Genomic DNA, 15,401 nt, shown 5'->3' with positions numbered 1-15,401 from the left:
GGGCATTTCATTTTCCAAAAACAATAAAATATCCCAGTTTCAACAATTGATACGTTGTCTTTGTGCTATTTTCATTCAAATATGGGGTTTCAATGTTTTTTGGATTCTACACATGTCCCAACTTTTTAGGAATTTTTCTGAGGATCAGAGTTAAATGAACGTAATCAACACAACTTTTTACACAACTTTCATTTAGATGCAGAACCGAATGCGACCTCTTGCCCCAAGATGCCACAGGACTGTAATGAGTGCTGGATTCTGCTCTTCTGTCTGTGTCCAGTTTTATCTATTGTCTCCTCTCTCCTCTCCTCACTTGTGGTCTATCACTGCTGTAAGAAGGGTAACTACCTCACTTTTTCTAGAATATGTATCCACTTAATTGTTTTTAATCACAAAGACACCTTAAAGTCTCTTCCACTGTGTGAGTTTCATTGTCCTGTACTGATGTTATATTTATTCCTGCAGCTGAAGAACATCCTGTTGATCAGCAAAGACCTGACACTAGAGGTCATCCAAGACAGAGCCAGGTATCTATCATTAAAGTGTAATGTCTCAAAGCATTAAATATGTTCAAGTTTGGGCTTCTAAATGACAAATATCCAATCTTAGGATGACGATGTGTGCTATGCTGCTGTGGAAATCCGTCAGAAATCAAAGAGACCAAAGAAGAAGAAGGAACCGCAGACTTCTGACTTCTGCACCTATTCTGCTATTAATGCATCTAGGATGTAACAGGCCTCAGACCAGAGGAACAAAATAATAATTTTGTAATGTTGACATAAACATCACACAAAAAGTAAGGACATTTGTGTTTGGTAGATTTATTACTTTGTTGTAACAATGCTTCTTGGCAATAAATCTTATACTGTTGGAAAGACTGTTTATTTCCCTTTTAAATGGTGCCACATTTGTAAGGAACATGCACTGTGGGATGAGTAGCAGAGCTGAGTATGTGGGTTGCACCCATGAAAAACTTGAAAAAACATTTTAAAAAAACAGCTTATTCGTTTATTGGATTGGATGATTTTTTTTTATTGAGTTTCTTTATTTTGAGACACAAACAGTAACAGCAAAACAGAAATTGAACCAAACAAAAAACCCACCCCAAGCTAACTGATGATTAAAATCTGAAGAAACAAGACACATTGGCAGTTTAACAATTTATTGATTTGACAAACAGGAGCCTCAGTATCGTGTGGAAGGCAAGGCTCTGTCTGCTCTGAGGTTGCCCAACTTAGATTTGACCATATTTTACCCACACTGTGTAAAAAATGACAACCTTGAATTAAGGTTCTCATGGAATCAATTAGAATTTCTGTTGAATTTTGTCATCAATCTTATCACTTTTTTGTGGCTCCTGTTGGGCTCAACCTTTCTTAGATCTGCTTGACCTTTTAACAGAGATACACCAACAACGTACTTTGATTAATTTGAATATTTATTACAAATAGATGGTGAAAATAATATCCGTGTCTTTGAATGTACTCTGTGACTCCACAAACTCTTCCCTAACAACGTGAATATGTCTGAAGACATTGACAAATTGGATCATAATCAGCCATCGAGCGTCGTAGTAGGATGATTAAGGTCATTGTGATAGTAAACAAGGGTCCTGAAAAGCTGCTTCTGCTGAACATCTGACGGAGAACTAATTGTTAATTCATGAGCACAGCTGACCTGGTGGTTGGGTTGCCCCGAATGTGAGAAAGCTCTGGTCCTCTGGGTGGACAGGTCTGGGTTCCTTTACCACATGTCATTCCCCCCTCTCTCTTTCCTGTTTACTACTCTATACATCGTCTTATCAAGTGAAAGCAAGAAGCCAGAAAACAAACAAACAAACAATTAATTCAACACCACTATCTGACTTTCTGCCACCATTTTGACTCCGCCCCCAAAACACATCATCACTGTGTACAAATATAACAGGTCTTTAAACTCGGACTCTAAAGACTTTGTGAGAAGTTTGAAGTGGAGCTTGTGTGATGTCCGCTCAGTCAAAGCCAATCTATTTGTTCCGTCCATCGGCAACCAAGAACACAACTCTGGTGAAACATGCGTCTTCATCCTGAAAGGTAATCAGACACAGTAACATGAGTGTCATTAGTACAGAGTCTCTACTGCTGCAAAGATCTCTAATGGTTCTGAGACCATGAAAATCCAAGAAAGTCCTTACCTGATTCACTGTACTTTCCTCTCCCATGTCAGGTCTTCTCTCAGTCATTTGATCTTTTTCATCTGTAGAAACATAAATAAAAGGTTTCTTGTTAGACAACGACTTAATTCTTTCAATGATCCATCACAATAAATATGATTCATTTGTATTTAAGACGTTTCAAAATGTCTATAATTAACAGGTAAAAAGTGATTGTAGTGTATTTACCTGCATTCTGACTGCAGAGATAAACAAAAGTCAGGCACAGGAAGGTGGAGAGGACCGTGATGGCTGGACTGAACACCATCAACCAAGATACACCAGGCTCAACATGGAGCGGACCAATGGAGTCACCAGAGTCACTGGAGGCTAGATCAAATATAGAATGTGGATTAGATGTTTAAAACGTTGGTTTTCAATGTATCAAATTTTTCTCTGGTGTGCAACCACAGCCTGTAACAATGAATGGACTAAGCCAGAGTGACATCACCCGTCTGTTACTGCAGGGGGCTTTGGAGTCCCATCAGTGGCATTATAACCACTGACAAAACATTGGAGCTTGTAATGATAGTCATACAAGTGATGAAGGAGAGAGCTACGAGTTTGATCAGATCTACTGCACGTTTTGATTAGCAGAAGAAAAATGAGCCACTGCACGGAAACATTTGACTTAATTCACAATGTGAAAAGTACTCAGATATTTAAACATATTTGTTCTTCTTATCTCAACATATCTGCATTAAATGTCTTTTTTAACTCATCTCTCAGGTACCTCCTGTTGCCCGCCCACTTATTTAGGCTTTCCACATTTCCTGTCTTTGCTGTTGTTGTAGTCACTTTGCTCATTGGTGATCATCTCTCTGCTTTACTCTGTCACATTGTACTTCTATAGCAGCATATAGAGTAATGAACACATACCACAGAATCTGTACATTTCTCCAACTTTCACATTTCTCTACCAAAACTCCATAGAGCACCTTTAAAAAAAACACAGTATAAGTGTGCTGATGATCTCAGCAGATGATGTTATGGTCTTACATGGGTGTTTCAGTATGCCGAGAGCCTCCCCTTGTGTTCTTTAGAGAGTGTTGCCTGTGGATAGACATTTTCTCTTATTTTATAAATCTTTTTTAATAAATATCTTTTTTCTTGTAAATGATGTGCAGTTTAAGCTCATTATTGCAACTACTACTTTGTGCAATCTTTACAATCTTTGTCTCCATAAACTCACGACACACTAAAATACAAATGTTGGTTGTTGGTCTAAGACCAATAAGAAGAAACTGCCTCATTAAAAGGCAGAAATCTTCGGCCTGATCCCCGGCTCATGACGAAACAGCCTTCACAGGCCTGGACTGCGCCGGGCTTGGAAAGGGATAGGGGGAGAGATGGGATAAAATGCAGGGAGAGGGATAGGGAGCAAGGGGGTGGGGGTTGGGGGGTGTTGTTCTGGCAGGCTGTCAACCAACAATCTTGAGGAGCCTAACCCCCAATTCACACATATTCCGTGCGTGCCGCGGTCCTTTAGCGCCACGGTTTTGCTCCGTCGGACGCCTCGCGCCCATTCACACTGGATCTGTTTCTGGGACGTCAGCACACCCATGACACATCACAGGAGAACTACAAGATTACAAGAGTAAAACATGCAAACAACATGTTGCTTTGTCTTTCTGAGGATGCATTGTGGTTAATTCGGTACCTGTTTTGACGTAATGTTGATAAAGTGATGAAAAATACGATCGCGAGTCCGTATATTGTGTTTTATTTTGAAATTGACCGGATGCTCTGTGCGGTTCCTTGTCTGACTTCCTGTCCGGGCTGTCATATTCTGTCCAGCTTGACGCGTGCCTGCAGCGTACTCCGGCGAAAACAGACTCGCTGCCAGAGGTGTAAAGAGTACTAATATATTCTACTCAAGTAAAAGTATCAGATTAAAAATGTACTCAAGTAAAAGTAAAAAGTAACTTGTTTAAAATGTACTTTAAGTAAAAGTTACTTAGTTACTTTTTTTAACAACGCATCTCTCGTGTCGTGAAAAAAGGACGAGAGGAAATTAATCTCAAAGTTTTTTTAATTAAAGGCAAATCTTAACAAAGATTTATCTTTTCAGATAAACATTTTCTTATAGCCTAAAAACAAAATATACATAATGATGGATAAATAATCAAGGATTATATGTTCAAGTAATCAGCTGTTTTATGAAGGGAAATGTTTAAACTATTTAAGAAAATACTAAAAGGGTCTTTGTCTCAATCATAAACAGTGTAAAGAGTATTTTAGTGTTTTTAGTTTTATTATTCTGAGGCTGGTTAGTCTCAAAGACAGCATCAATTGATGATTTAGCTGCAAATAAACCTGAGATGAAAGATAATCCATTTATTGTTTTAAAATGAGCCTTTATGAGCTTAAATATTAAATGTCTTAGTCACTGTTTGTTTACCTATTAGTTACTGAAGCTTCTAACTGAATCTGTTTGAAGTATTTATTTTCACACATCTCAGATGTGTTAAGTTGCAGCAGCTTATAACACCCACTTTCCTCATACGTCTGTTTCAAAATAAAAGCACATCACAGAGATGTCAATAAGGGACTTTTATTGTGAAACACTTTCCGGAACTAAATGTGTTCGCTCGGAGCTGCAGCGGCGATTGTAGTCGCGAACGCTGCAGTGAGAAAAAGCATTCACAGCCACTTCTTTGCCCAAGAGTAAGAACCACAGCCAACTTATTTAAATCATCTTGGACTCAAGACAACGAGACATCAGTTTATAAACACCTTCAGCAGGTAGACCCGCTAGTGGAGGAGCTTATCCGTGCTGCACTAACTGAAGTGACACCGAGCCAAGAAAAGGCTCTCTCTCTCTCTCTCTCTCTCTCTCTCTCTGTCTCTCTCTCTCTCTGTCTCTGTCTCTGTCTCTCTCTCTCTCTCTCTCTCTCTCTCTCTCTGTCTCTCTCTCTCTCTCTCTGTCTCTGTCTCTGTCTCTCTGTCTCTCTCTCTCTCTGTCTCTGTCTCTCTCTCTTTGTCTCTCTCTCTTTCTCTCTCTCTCTCCCCCACTCTCTCTCTCTCTCTGTCTCTGTCTCTCTCTCTCTCTCTCTGTCTCTCTCTCTCTGTCTCTCTCTCTTTCTCTCTCTCTATCCCCCCCCTCTCTCTCTCTCTCTGTCTCTCTCTCTCTTTCTCTCTCTCTCCCCCTCTCTCTCTCTCTCTCTCTCTGTCTCTCTCTCTCTCTCCCCCCCCTCTCTCTCTCTCTCTCTCTGTCTCTCTCCCCCCCTTTCTCTCTCTCTCTGCCTCTCTCTCTCTCTCTCTCTCTCTCTCTGTCTCTCTCTCTCTCCCCCCCTCTCTCTCTCTCTCTCTCTCTCTGTCTCTCTCCCCCCCTTTCTCTCTCTCTCTGCCTCTCTCTCTCTCTCTCTCTCTCTCTCTCTCTGTCTCTCTCGTCGCTCCGGTGCAATGAGGGAAAATCATTCATAGCAGGCCTTTTTTTTTTACTCAGTAACGGATGTGATTTAAAATGTAGCGAATTACAAGACTTAACAGAAAACCTACTTAAGTAAAAGTAAAAGTACAGGTTTTAAAAACGACTTAAAAAGTAGTAAGTACACCAAAAAACTACTCAATTACAGTAACGCCAGTAAATGTAATTCGTTACTTTACACCTCTGCTCGCTGCATATTTGAAACGGAGCAGAGCGTGGTGCCGTTGGTGGCGTGAAAAGAGAATTACAATAATCCAACCTGGAGGTAACAAATGCATGAACTAGTTTTTCTGCATCATTTTGCAACAGGATATTCCTGATCTTAGATAAGTCCAGGGCAGAGAACCTGAAAGGGTATGTTCTTTGGCCGCTAGGTCCGTCCGAGCCGACTCTAGTTTTGCTAAGAGCCATCGAGCGAGAGAAGAGGGCCGTGGTAGGGTAGACCGAAAATATCAGAAAATAGTTTATTATTATTAAATAAATAATTACTATAAGTGTGATTGATCTAATTATAAACACACTAGTGTACAGATTGAACTACTGTTGATGTAGCACGTAGCAGCCACGTTCAATTTGTATGCTCCCTACATCTGGAACAAACTCCCAGAAAACTGCAGGTCTGCTGAAACTCTCAGCTCTTTTAAATCGAGCTTGAAGACACACCTGTTTACAGCTGCCTTTCAATAAACAATTTTAATAAGATTTAAAACTCTGCACTGTAACTTTTAACTCTTTTTATATTTTTACTTTATTAATTTCAATTTAATTATTTTTATTTGAACATATTTTCAGATTTAATAATTTCAGTGATTTTTAAATTTTCTATTTTAATATTTCTTTTCTTTCCTCTGTCGTGATGCCTTTGATGTTTTGTGTGAAGCACTTTGAATTGTTGTTGAAATGTGCTCTATAAATAAACTTGCCTTGCCCTGTAAGAAAGAGTCCGGGTGCTAAACTGGCCTTCCTGCAGTCCTGACTTGTCACCCATTGAAAGTGTTTTTGAGCATTATGAAAGGTGTAAAAGGAGTCCTTGAACTGTTGAGCATTTTAAATCCTACATTAAGCAAGAATGGTGAAACATTACCCTCTTAAAGTTACAGAAACTGGTCTCCTCAGTTCCCAAAACGCTTTAAAGTGTTGTTTAAAGAAAAGTGTGATGCAACAGAGCGGTACACATGACCCTGTCCCAACTTTTGAAAAGTGTTGCTGGCATTAAATTCAAAACGGCGTATCATTTTCTGTAAACATCTGTTATGTTGTCTTGTGCTTATTTCAAACAAATTCAGGGTTTCAATATTTTTAAATTCATCACATTCAGTTTTGTTTACCTTTCACACAACATGACAACTTTTTGACCAAAAAAATCGACAACATGAGAAAGTCAATGTTCGAAAAAAAAAATTTTTTAGTATTTGATTTTGCAGACAGGTTTTTTACTCTGATAATTTTTAAATTCTCAAATACCTCCTGATCGCCCATTTATTTAAGCTATATTAATTACATTTCAGTTAATAGTATTTCTGCCACTTCTCTTTCGAGTTAGTTGTAGTCATATTGGTCATTGATGATCTGGTGATCACCTTTCTACGTTTCCCGTTCAAATTTTATGTAATGTTCCCTTTCAACACTTTCTTTGCAAATTAATAATTAATTTTTAAAAAAGTGCAAGTGTGTTGCCTGATGATCTTTGCAGATGATTTTTTGGTCTGACATCATTATTTCAGTACTCTGAGAGAGTTTCCTTGTGTTCTTTAGAGACATTCAACAGACAACAATACAAAGGTAGAGGTTGGTTGGGCGATCAAGACCGTCCTAAACACTCAGAATACACGAGGTCCTAGATGTTTTAGAATGATTTTGCTTATTGTTGGTTCATGCGTATTTTCAAACAGTATAAATAAACACATTTCTAGATGGTTCCTTTTTTTGGTCTTTTGTATAAAATTCTCGTACATGATTTATTTTTTATTCAAATGGTTGAATCCACTGAAATCACAGTCACACAAAGACAGAGCGTACTTACTGAATATGATCCTTGTTGTGATGTTGCTGTAGCTGTAGTAAATATATCTAGAAGTTCTGTTTCCCTTATCCTCCAGTCTTGGTTCTTCAGTTCCACAGTAGTAAAGACCTTCATCTGACTCAGTGATGTTCTGGATCAGCAGGTCGAAGGATTCAGAGGACTGGTTCTTCAATAAATGGAAATTAGGAGGATGCCTTTCTTCCCATAAATACGTATTTGCTTTAAGAACAAGTGAAGGCTGGTTCTCACGAGAACAGGTCTTGTACCACACGATGTAAACTCCAGATGATGTTTTGCAGTCACAGTAGAGAGTGATGTTGTCTCCTGGTCTGACCGTCACCTTCAACTCTGATCCACAAACACAGTCAGGACTCAAGGAAACCACTGCTGGAATTCAAACAAGATCATAACAGCAGTTTAAAATGTGCACAGCTAAACAGGAAGACAAAATGACAAGGGCACTAGAACGTTAGTATTCTTCTTCTTTTAATGTAAAAACATTCTTGTATTAAATCATCCAAACTATTAATCAAAAGAATTACCTGAGACCAGGAGCAGAACAACGTGACGACCCTCCATGAGTGACGAGGTCTGAGATGTGAAGACAGAGACACAGGTCTCACTGACATCACACCCGTTTAGATGTTTCCATTAAAGGAAGCAGACGCTGTGATTGGTCAGTGAGGTGGAACTTTTTTTTTTTTTTTTTTTTTTTGCAGATTCCACCCAATGTGACATTTTGGACTTTGATGTCTTATTCTCTCATTGTGTCTTTCCCTAACATCCTCTATTAACTTGTAATGCTTTTATTTATTTTCATTGAGTTGCTCTTATTACGTGTTTAGTTCTTGCACAGATTACAAGACACCATGGACAGTCAGAAGCCCTTCAGAATAAACTTAGAAGCAACTTCTAAGGAGACAAGTGTTGTTTAAGATGATGTTACATTAGCAGATGTGTTTTCTTGATGAAAGTGCGACCATGCCTGGTTTTGAATGTTGGTTTAGGCAGGAACCTGTTCTCCCCTCTTTCCAGTACTGCGTACTGCCACTGCATGTTTTACATTTAGACATGAGAATGCAGACGAAAACCCCACTGAACATGTGCTACACTCTGCTTCATAAGTGCAACCAGAGCTGACCTCATTTGATCTCACAAAGGTGGGACGTGGTCACCCATATGACATAGATTCAGATATATTGATTGACTGATAGAACGTTATTGTCAGAGAAAACTCTGAATAATGTTTTGCATATCTCAGGGGCTCCATTTACAATATAAATAATTAAAGACAAGATACAAATATGCAAACATCTGACCCAACATTCAAACACCAAACAAGTATTCAGAAGCCTTTAATGTGACTTGATCTGAGATTATTCTCTATTTTTAATTTTAGGATTGACTGGTGTAGTAAAGAGTGCACTGTTCATTCCTTAAAACTGACTGGTGAACTCCTGCATGTGTAACAGAGTTAGAATCTACCTCTATGTTGAATTTTTACAAAACAGATAAGGTCTGTCGCTACATGGTGGTTTAATAGAGCAACTGTGAGCTGTATTGGTAGGGTCACTAGCTGTTCACACGTAGCTCAGCAATGGAGAACTCTCCCCAGCTGAAGATGTGAGTCCTTTGCATTTGCATGACACAGTACTGATTACTGTGTTCTGATGATTTAAACACCAGAATAAAAAAGTGAACCAGAGTGAGAGCATGTCGTGAAACAACACTCACTACTATAATGAAAAGTTATGGATCCATTTCAATGAAGAAATGTGAATATAAAGCTGTTACATTTTAAGTGCCAGAAACATTTAAATTATAGACTGCCAAATAAATGACAGGCAGAAAAGTTAAATCTTTCTTTGTATAGCGCCAATTCATAACAAGTGTTATCTCCAGACACTTTACAAAAAGCTGATAAAAGACCTTACTCATTGCTATATTACAAACTAAGTCCCAATGTTAATCCACCATTAGCCTAGCACTTTAGCAACATTTTAGCAAAAGTTACAGCGGCAAGAAAACTTTCTTTTAATAGGCAGAAATCTTCATGAGCAAATCCAGGCTCAAGAAGAACAGCCATCCACCGAAACTGTGCCATGCTTGAAAATGGGATAGTGGACGATGGAATAAGATGCAGGAAGAAGGTTAGGGAACAAGGGGGTGTTGGTCGTTCAGGCAGGCCGTCCATCAAATGATCCAGAGCAACTTAAGAGAGCAGTTAAGAATGGTGGGAAGGAAAAATGTAAATTTGTTTCAATGCTTCAAAGGGAGACTGGACATTCATGCTAAAGCTAAGCTAATTTCCAATATTAGTCTCCCAGCAACCACTCTTGCACCAGCAGGAATTGGGAAATAGGAAGTGAACTGTTCCTGATTTAAAATTGGAGGATTAATTTCCCCTCCTTGGTTGTTGTATGTACAGTGTTTATAATACACAAGGGAAGACATGTTGGGCTCAGAGTCCAGACAGAAAGAGGGACCACTCTGATACTCAAGAGTTCAAGGTCAAACTTATTTATTAGACAAAGGTTTTACTATACTTTTGTCAGTAATGTTTGTGTGTGTGTGTGTGTGTGTGTGTGTGTGTGTGTGTGTGTGTGTGAGAGAGAGTTGATGATGGAAACAAAGTGTGGTTGCCGCTCTGACACAGGAAAAGGTACAACAAGACAAACCACAAACAAGCCACCAGCAGAATGGTAGGCGTTGTGACAACATTACAATCATACAATAAGTTATTTTGAAGTTCATCAGTAATGTTAAAAATATATATTACATATAAGTCACTGTGTGTGTGTGTGTGTGTGTGTGTGTGTGTGTGTGTGTGTGTGTGTGTGTGTGTGTGGATGAATGAGTATATGTCTACAACACATTACAATACAAACAATTGCTGACGGCAGCCTGGTGGCCAGGGAAGAGTTGAGAGGACTGAGCAGGTCTGCTTTATAGCATCCTGAAACCAGCATGCTCAGGTGTGCTGCATTACAGAGTCGTCTCAGACTCCACCCACATCTACCTGCAACAAGGAGAACACAGCAAGCAAAAGAGAGAACAAACAGGTAGAGAGGCCAACACTGAGGCCGTCAACATTTCTGTACTAAGGATCTCAAAAGAAGATTTCTAACCTTCTGTCAGCCATCTTGAGAAATGTCTGGTACACTTACAACTGCTGGCCAGTGGGTGGCAGTGTATGGATTGACTTACCAACGTCTGCTAAAGTGGCTGATGTGAAACCAATCTATTAAACTATATTAATTAATTAATTAATCCTCCATTTTTAAATAAGGAAAAGTTCCCATGTTTCCCCCAACAGTTTCCTCACGTTTCCTGATTCCTGCTGATTCAAGAGTGGTTGCTGGGATCATAACTTTAGCATACATATCTTTTTCTTTCTCACCATTCTCAACTTTTCTGCAAGTCATTTATTTGTCTGTCTGTAATTTAACTGTTTCTGGCACTTAACATGTAACAGCTTTTTATTCACGTCTCTTCATTGAAAGGGATCCATAACTTTTCATTATAGTAGTGAGTGTTGTTTACATGCAATTTCTTGTTTTCTCCACCACACAATTCCAAGAACGATCAGATTGGTTCACAGGAAACCCAAAGTGATGAACACACCCTCGTCTAACTTGACACTCTGCTGCAGAAAACGAGTCTGCTCAACACCCTTTGTTGAAGTGTTGTGTGTCTGGGTGTCTAAAGTCAAGCAAAACCTCAGTTGGACATTCAACTGCTCTGCAGACACCACAGCTACTTCTAGACAAGCAACTACACAGAAGTTGCTTCTGAATACTTGTTTGGTGTTTGAATGTTGGGTCAGATGTTTGCATATTTGTATCGTGTCTTTAATTATTTATATTGTAAATGGAGCCGCTGAGATATGCAAAACATTATTCAGAGTTTTCTCTGACAATAACGTTCTATCAGTCAATCAATATATCTGAATCTATGTCATATGGGTGACCACGTCCCACCTTTGTGAGATGAAATGAGGTCAGCTCTGGTTGCACTTATGAAGCAGAGTGTAGCACATGTTCAGTGGGGTTTTCGTCTGCATTCTCATGTCTAAATGTAAAACATGCAGTGGCAGTACGCAGTACTGGAAAGAGGGGAGAACAGGTTCCTGCCTAAACCAACATTCAAAACCAGGCATGGTCGCACTTTCATCAAGAAAACACATCTGCTAATGTAACATCATCTTAAACAACACTTGTCTCCTTAGAAGTTGCTTCTAAGTTATTCTGAACGGCTTCTGACCGTCCATGGTGTCTTGTAATCTGTGCAAGAACTAAACACGTAATAAGAGCAACTCAATGAAAATAAATAAAAGCATTACAAGTTAATAGAGGATGTTAGGGAAAGACACAATGAGAGAATAAGACATCAAAGTCCAAAATGTCACATTGGGTGACATCTGCAAAAAAAAAAAAATGTTCCACCTCACTGACCAATCACAGCGTCTGCTTCCTTTAATGGAAACATCTAAACGGGTGTGATGTCAGTGAGACCTGTGTCTCTGTCTTCACATCTCAGACCTCGTCACTCATGGAGGGTCGTCACGTTGTTCTGCTCCTGGTCTCAGGTAATTCTTTTGATTAATAGTTTGGATGATTTAATACAAGAATGTTTTTACATTAAAAGAGGAAGAATACTAACGTTCTAGTGCCCTTGTCATTTTGTCTTCCTGTTTAGCTGTGCACATTTTAAACTGCTGTTATGATCTTGTTTGAATTCCAGCAGTGGTTTCCTTGAGTCCTGACTGTGTTTGTGGATCAGAGTTGAAGGTGACGGTCAGACCAGGAGACAACATCACTCTCTACTGTGACTGCAAAACATCAACTGGAGTTTACATCGTGTGGTACAGGAACTGTTCTCATGAGAACCAGCCTTCACTTGTTCTGAAACGTAACAAGGGTTCATGGACAGAAAGTCTTCCTCCTAATTTCGACTTATTGAAGAACCAGTCCTCTGAATCCTACGACCTGCTGATCCTGAACATCACTGAGTCAGATGAAGGTCTTTACTACTGTGGAACTGAAGAAAGCAAAGTGAAGGGAAAGGAACACATAACTTATAAAAATGTTTACAGCTACAGCAACATCACAACAAGGATCATATTCAGTAAGTACGCTCTGTCTTTGTGTGACTGTGATTTCAGTGGATTCAACCATTTGAATATTACAAATAAATCATTCACTGAAATAATGATGTCAGACCAAAACATCATCCGCTAAGTTCATCAGACATCAAACACATTCATTTTTTTGTAAAATTAATTATTAATTTGCAAAGAAAGTGTTGTACGGGATGATGATCACCAGATCATCAATGACCAATATGACTACAACTAACTCGAAAGAGAAGTGGCAGAAATACTATTAACTGAAATGTAATTAATATAGCTTAAATAAATGGGCGATCAGGAGGTATTTGAGAATTTAAAAATTATCAGAGTAAAAAATCAAATACTAAAAAAAAAAAAAAAAATTTGAACATTGACTTTCTCATGTTGTCGATTTTTTTTTGGTCAAAAAGTTGTCATGTTGTGTGAAAAGTAAACAAAACTGAATGTGATGAATTTAAAAATATTGAAACCCTGAATTTGTTTGAAATAAGCACAAGACAACATAACAGATGTTTACAGAAAATGATACGCCGTTTTGAATTTAATGCCAGCAACACTTTTCAAAAGTTGGGACAGGGTCATGTGTACCGCTCTGTTGCATCACACTTTTCTTTAAACAACACTTTAAAGCGTTTTGGGAACTGAGGAGACCAGTTTCTGTAACTTTAAGAGGGTAATGTTTTACCATTCTTGCTTAATGTAGGATTTAAAATGTTCAACAGTTCAAGGACTCCTTTTACACCTTTCATAATGCTCAAAAACACTTTCAATGGGTGACAAGTCAAGACTGCAGGAAGGCCAGTTTAGCACCCGGACTCTTTCTTACAGGGCAAGGCAAGTTTATTTATAGAGCACATTTCAACAACAATTCAAAGTGCTTCACACAAAACATCAAAGGCATCATGACAGAGGAAAGAAAAGAAATATTAAAATAGAAAATTTAAAAATCACTGAAATTATTAAATCTGAAAATATGTTCAAATAAAAATAATTCAAATAAAATTAATTGAAATCAATAAAGTAAAAATACAAAAAGAGTTTAAAAGTTACAGTGCAGAGTTAAGATTTCAAATCTTATTAAAATTGTTTATTGAAAGGCAGCTGTAAACAGGTGTGTCTTCAAGCTCGATTTAAAAGAGCTGAGAGTTTCAGCAGACCTTCAGTTTTCTGGGAGTTTGTTCCAGATGTAGGGAGCATACAAATTGAACGTGGCTGCTACGTGCTACATCAACAGTAGTTCAATCTGTACACTAGTGTGTTTATAATTAGATCAATCACACTTATAGTAATTATTTATTTAATAATAATAAACTATTTTCTGATATTTTCGGTCTACCCTACCACGGCCAAGATCCTTCTTCTCACTTACAAAGCTCTAAATGGCCAGGCACCATCTTATCTTAAGGAGCTACTAGTGCCGTACTACCCTTCGAGAACATTACGGTCCCAGAATGCAGGCCTGCTAGTGGTTCCTACAGTCTCTAAATGTACTATGGGGGGTAAAGCCTTCAGTTATCGGGCTCCTCTCCTCTGGAATCATCTTCCAGCCGGGGTCCGGGAGGCAGACACAGTCTGTATTTTTAAGAATAGACTTAAAACTTTCCTTTTTGATAAATCTTATAGTTATGGCTGGCGCTGGTGTAGACCAGCTCTTAGTTATTAAAAAGCTCTTAGTTAAACTGGGCATTTCATTTTCCAAAAACAATAAAATATCCCAGTTTCAACAATTGATACGTTGTCTTTGTGCTATTTTCATTCAAATATGGGGTTTCAATGTTTTTTGGATTCTACACATGTCCCAACTTTTTAGGAATTTTTCTGAGGATCAGAGTTAAATGAACGTAATCAACACAACTTTCATTTAGATGCAGAACCGAATGCGACCTCTTGCCCCAAGATGCCACAGGACTGCTGGATTCTGATCTTCTGTCTGTGTCCAGTTTTATCTATTGTCTCCTCTCTCCTCTCCTCACTTGTGGTCTATCACTGCTGTAAGAAGGGTAACTACCTCACTTTTTCTAGAATATGTATCCACATGTTTGTTTTTAATCAAAAAGACACCTTAAAGTCTCTTCCACTGTGTGAGTTTCATTGTCCTGTACTGATGTTATATTTATTCCTGCAGCTGAAGAACATCCTGTTGATCAGCAAAGACCTGACACTAGAGGTCATCCAAGACAGAGCCAGGTATCTATCATTAAAGTGTAATGTCTCAAAGCATTAAATATGTTCAAAGTTGGGCTTCTAAATGACAAATATCCAATCTTAGGATGACGATGTGTGCTATGCTGCTGTGGAAATCCGCCAGAAATCAAAGAGACCAAAGAAGAAGAAGGAACCGCAGACTTCTGACTTCTGCACCTATTCTGCTATTAATGCATCTAGGATGTAACAGGCCTCAGACCAGAGGAACAAAATAATAATTTTGTAATGTTGACATAAACATCACACCAAAAGTAAGGACATTTGTGTTTGGTAGATTTATTACTTTGTTGTAACAATGCTTCTTGGCAATAAATCTTATACTGTTGGAAAGACTGTTTATTTCCCTTTTAAATGGTGCCACATTTGTAAGGAACATGCACTGTGGGATGAGTAGCAGAGCTGAGTATGTGGGTTGCACCCA

The 15,401-nt window shown here is 38.6% G+C and overlaps 2 protein-coding genes across 3 annotated transcripts; one reads left to right on the top strand and one right to left on the bottom strand.

The window, feature by feature from the left end:
• Window positions 1-996: 996 nt before the first annotated feature.
• LOC132992027 (uncharacterized) lies at window positions 997-8,291 on the bottom strand. Its single transcript, XM_061061114.1, has 5 exons — window positions 8,187-8,291; window positions 7,645-8,031; window positions 2,381-2,521; window positions 2,174-2,235; window positions 997-2,065 (listed from the first exon to the last, which is right to left on the bottom strand). The coding sequence occupies exons 1-5, from the start codon at window positions 8,221-8,223 to the stop codon at window positions 2,006-2,008; spliced, it is 687 nt and encodes a 228-aa protein (XP_060917097.1). The 5' UTR covers window positions 8,224-8,291; the 3' UTR covers window positions 997-2,005.
• A 3,796-nt stretch (window positions 8,292-12,087) lies between these two features.
• On the top strand, window positions 12,088-15,388 carry LOC132954823 (uncharacterized). 2 transcript variants are annotated; one of them, XM_061027424.1, is made up of 5 exons: window positions 12,088-12,232; window positions 12,391-12,771; window positions 14,641-14,775; window positions 14,901-14,962; window positions 15,045-15,388. In XM_061027424.1, exons 1-5 carry the CDS (start codon window positions 12,196-12,198, stop codon window positions 15,165-15,167), a joined length of 738 nt encoding a protein of 245 aa, XP_060883407.1. In that variant the 5' UTR covers window positions 12,088-12,195; the 3' UTR covers window positions 15,168-15,388. The 2 variants fall into 2 exon arrangements, with proteins under 2 accessions (XP_060883407.1, XP_060883406.1); XM_061027423.1 differs by having other exon boundaries at window positions 12,090-12,232; window positions 12,388-12,771.
• Window positions 15,389-15,401: the final 13 nt, after the last annotated feature.

This window comes from Labrus mixtus, chromosome 2, assembly GCF_963584025.1.
Source record: "Labrus mixtus chromosome 2, fLabMix1.1, whole genome shotgun sequence".
Classification (NCBI taxonomy): Eukaryota; Metazoa; Chordata; class Actinopteri; order Labriformes; family Labridae; genus Labrus; species Labrus mixtus.
This window is presented reverse-complemented; position numbering and strand designations above follow the sequence as displayed.

What these genes read in the sequence shown, in the direction of transcription:
- LOC132954823 (XM_061027423.1), top strand. Translation starts at nt 12,196, where the DNA reads ATGGAGGGTCGTCACGTTGTTCTGCTCCTGGTCTCAG. An exon ending in TGTTCTGCTCCTGGTCTCAG is followed by an intron (nt 12,233 to 12,387) that starts GTAATTCTTTTG and finishes TTTGAATTCCAG; the next exon opens with CAGTGGTTTCCTTGAGTCCT. An exon ending in CACAACAAGGATCATATTCA is followed by an intron (nt 12,772 to 14,640) that starts GTAAGTACGCTC and finishes ACTTTCATTTAG; the next exon opens with ATGCAGAACCGAATGCGACC.
- LOC132992027 (XM_061061114.1), bottom strand. Translation starts at nt 8,223, where the DNA reads ATGGAGGGTCGTCACGTTGTTCTGCTCCTGGTCTCAG. An exon ending in CACAACAAGGATCATATTCA is followed by an intron (nt 2,522 to 7,644) that starts GTAAGTACGCTC and finishes TATTTGATCTAG; the next exon opens with CCTCCAGTGACTCTGGTGAC. An exon ending in TCTCTGCAGTCAGAATGCAG is followed by an intron (nt 2,236 to 2,380) that starts GTAAATACACTA and finishes ATGTTTCTACAG; the next exon opens with ATGAAAAAGATCAAATGACT.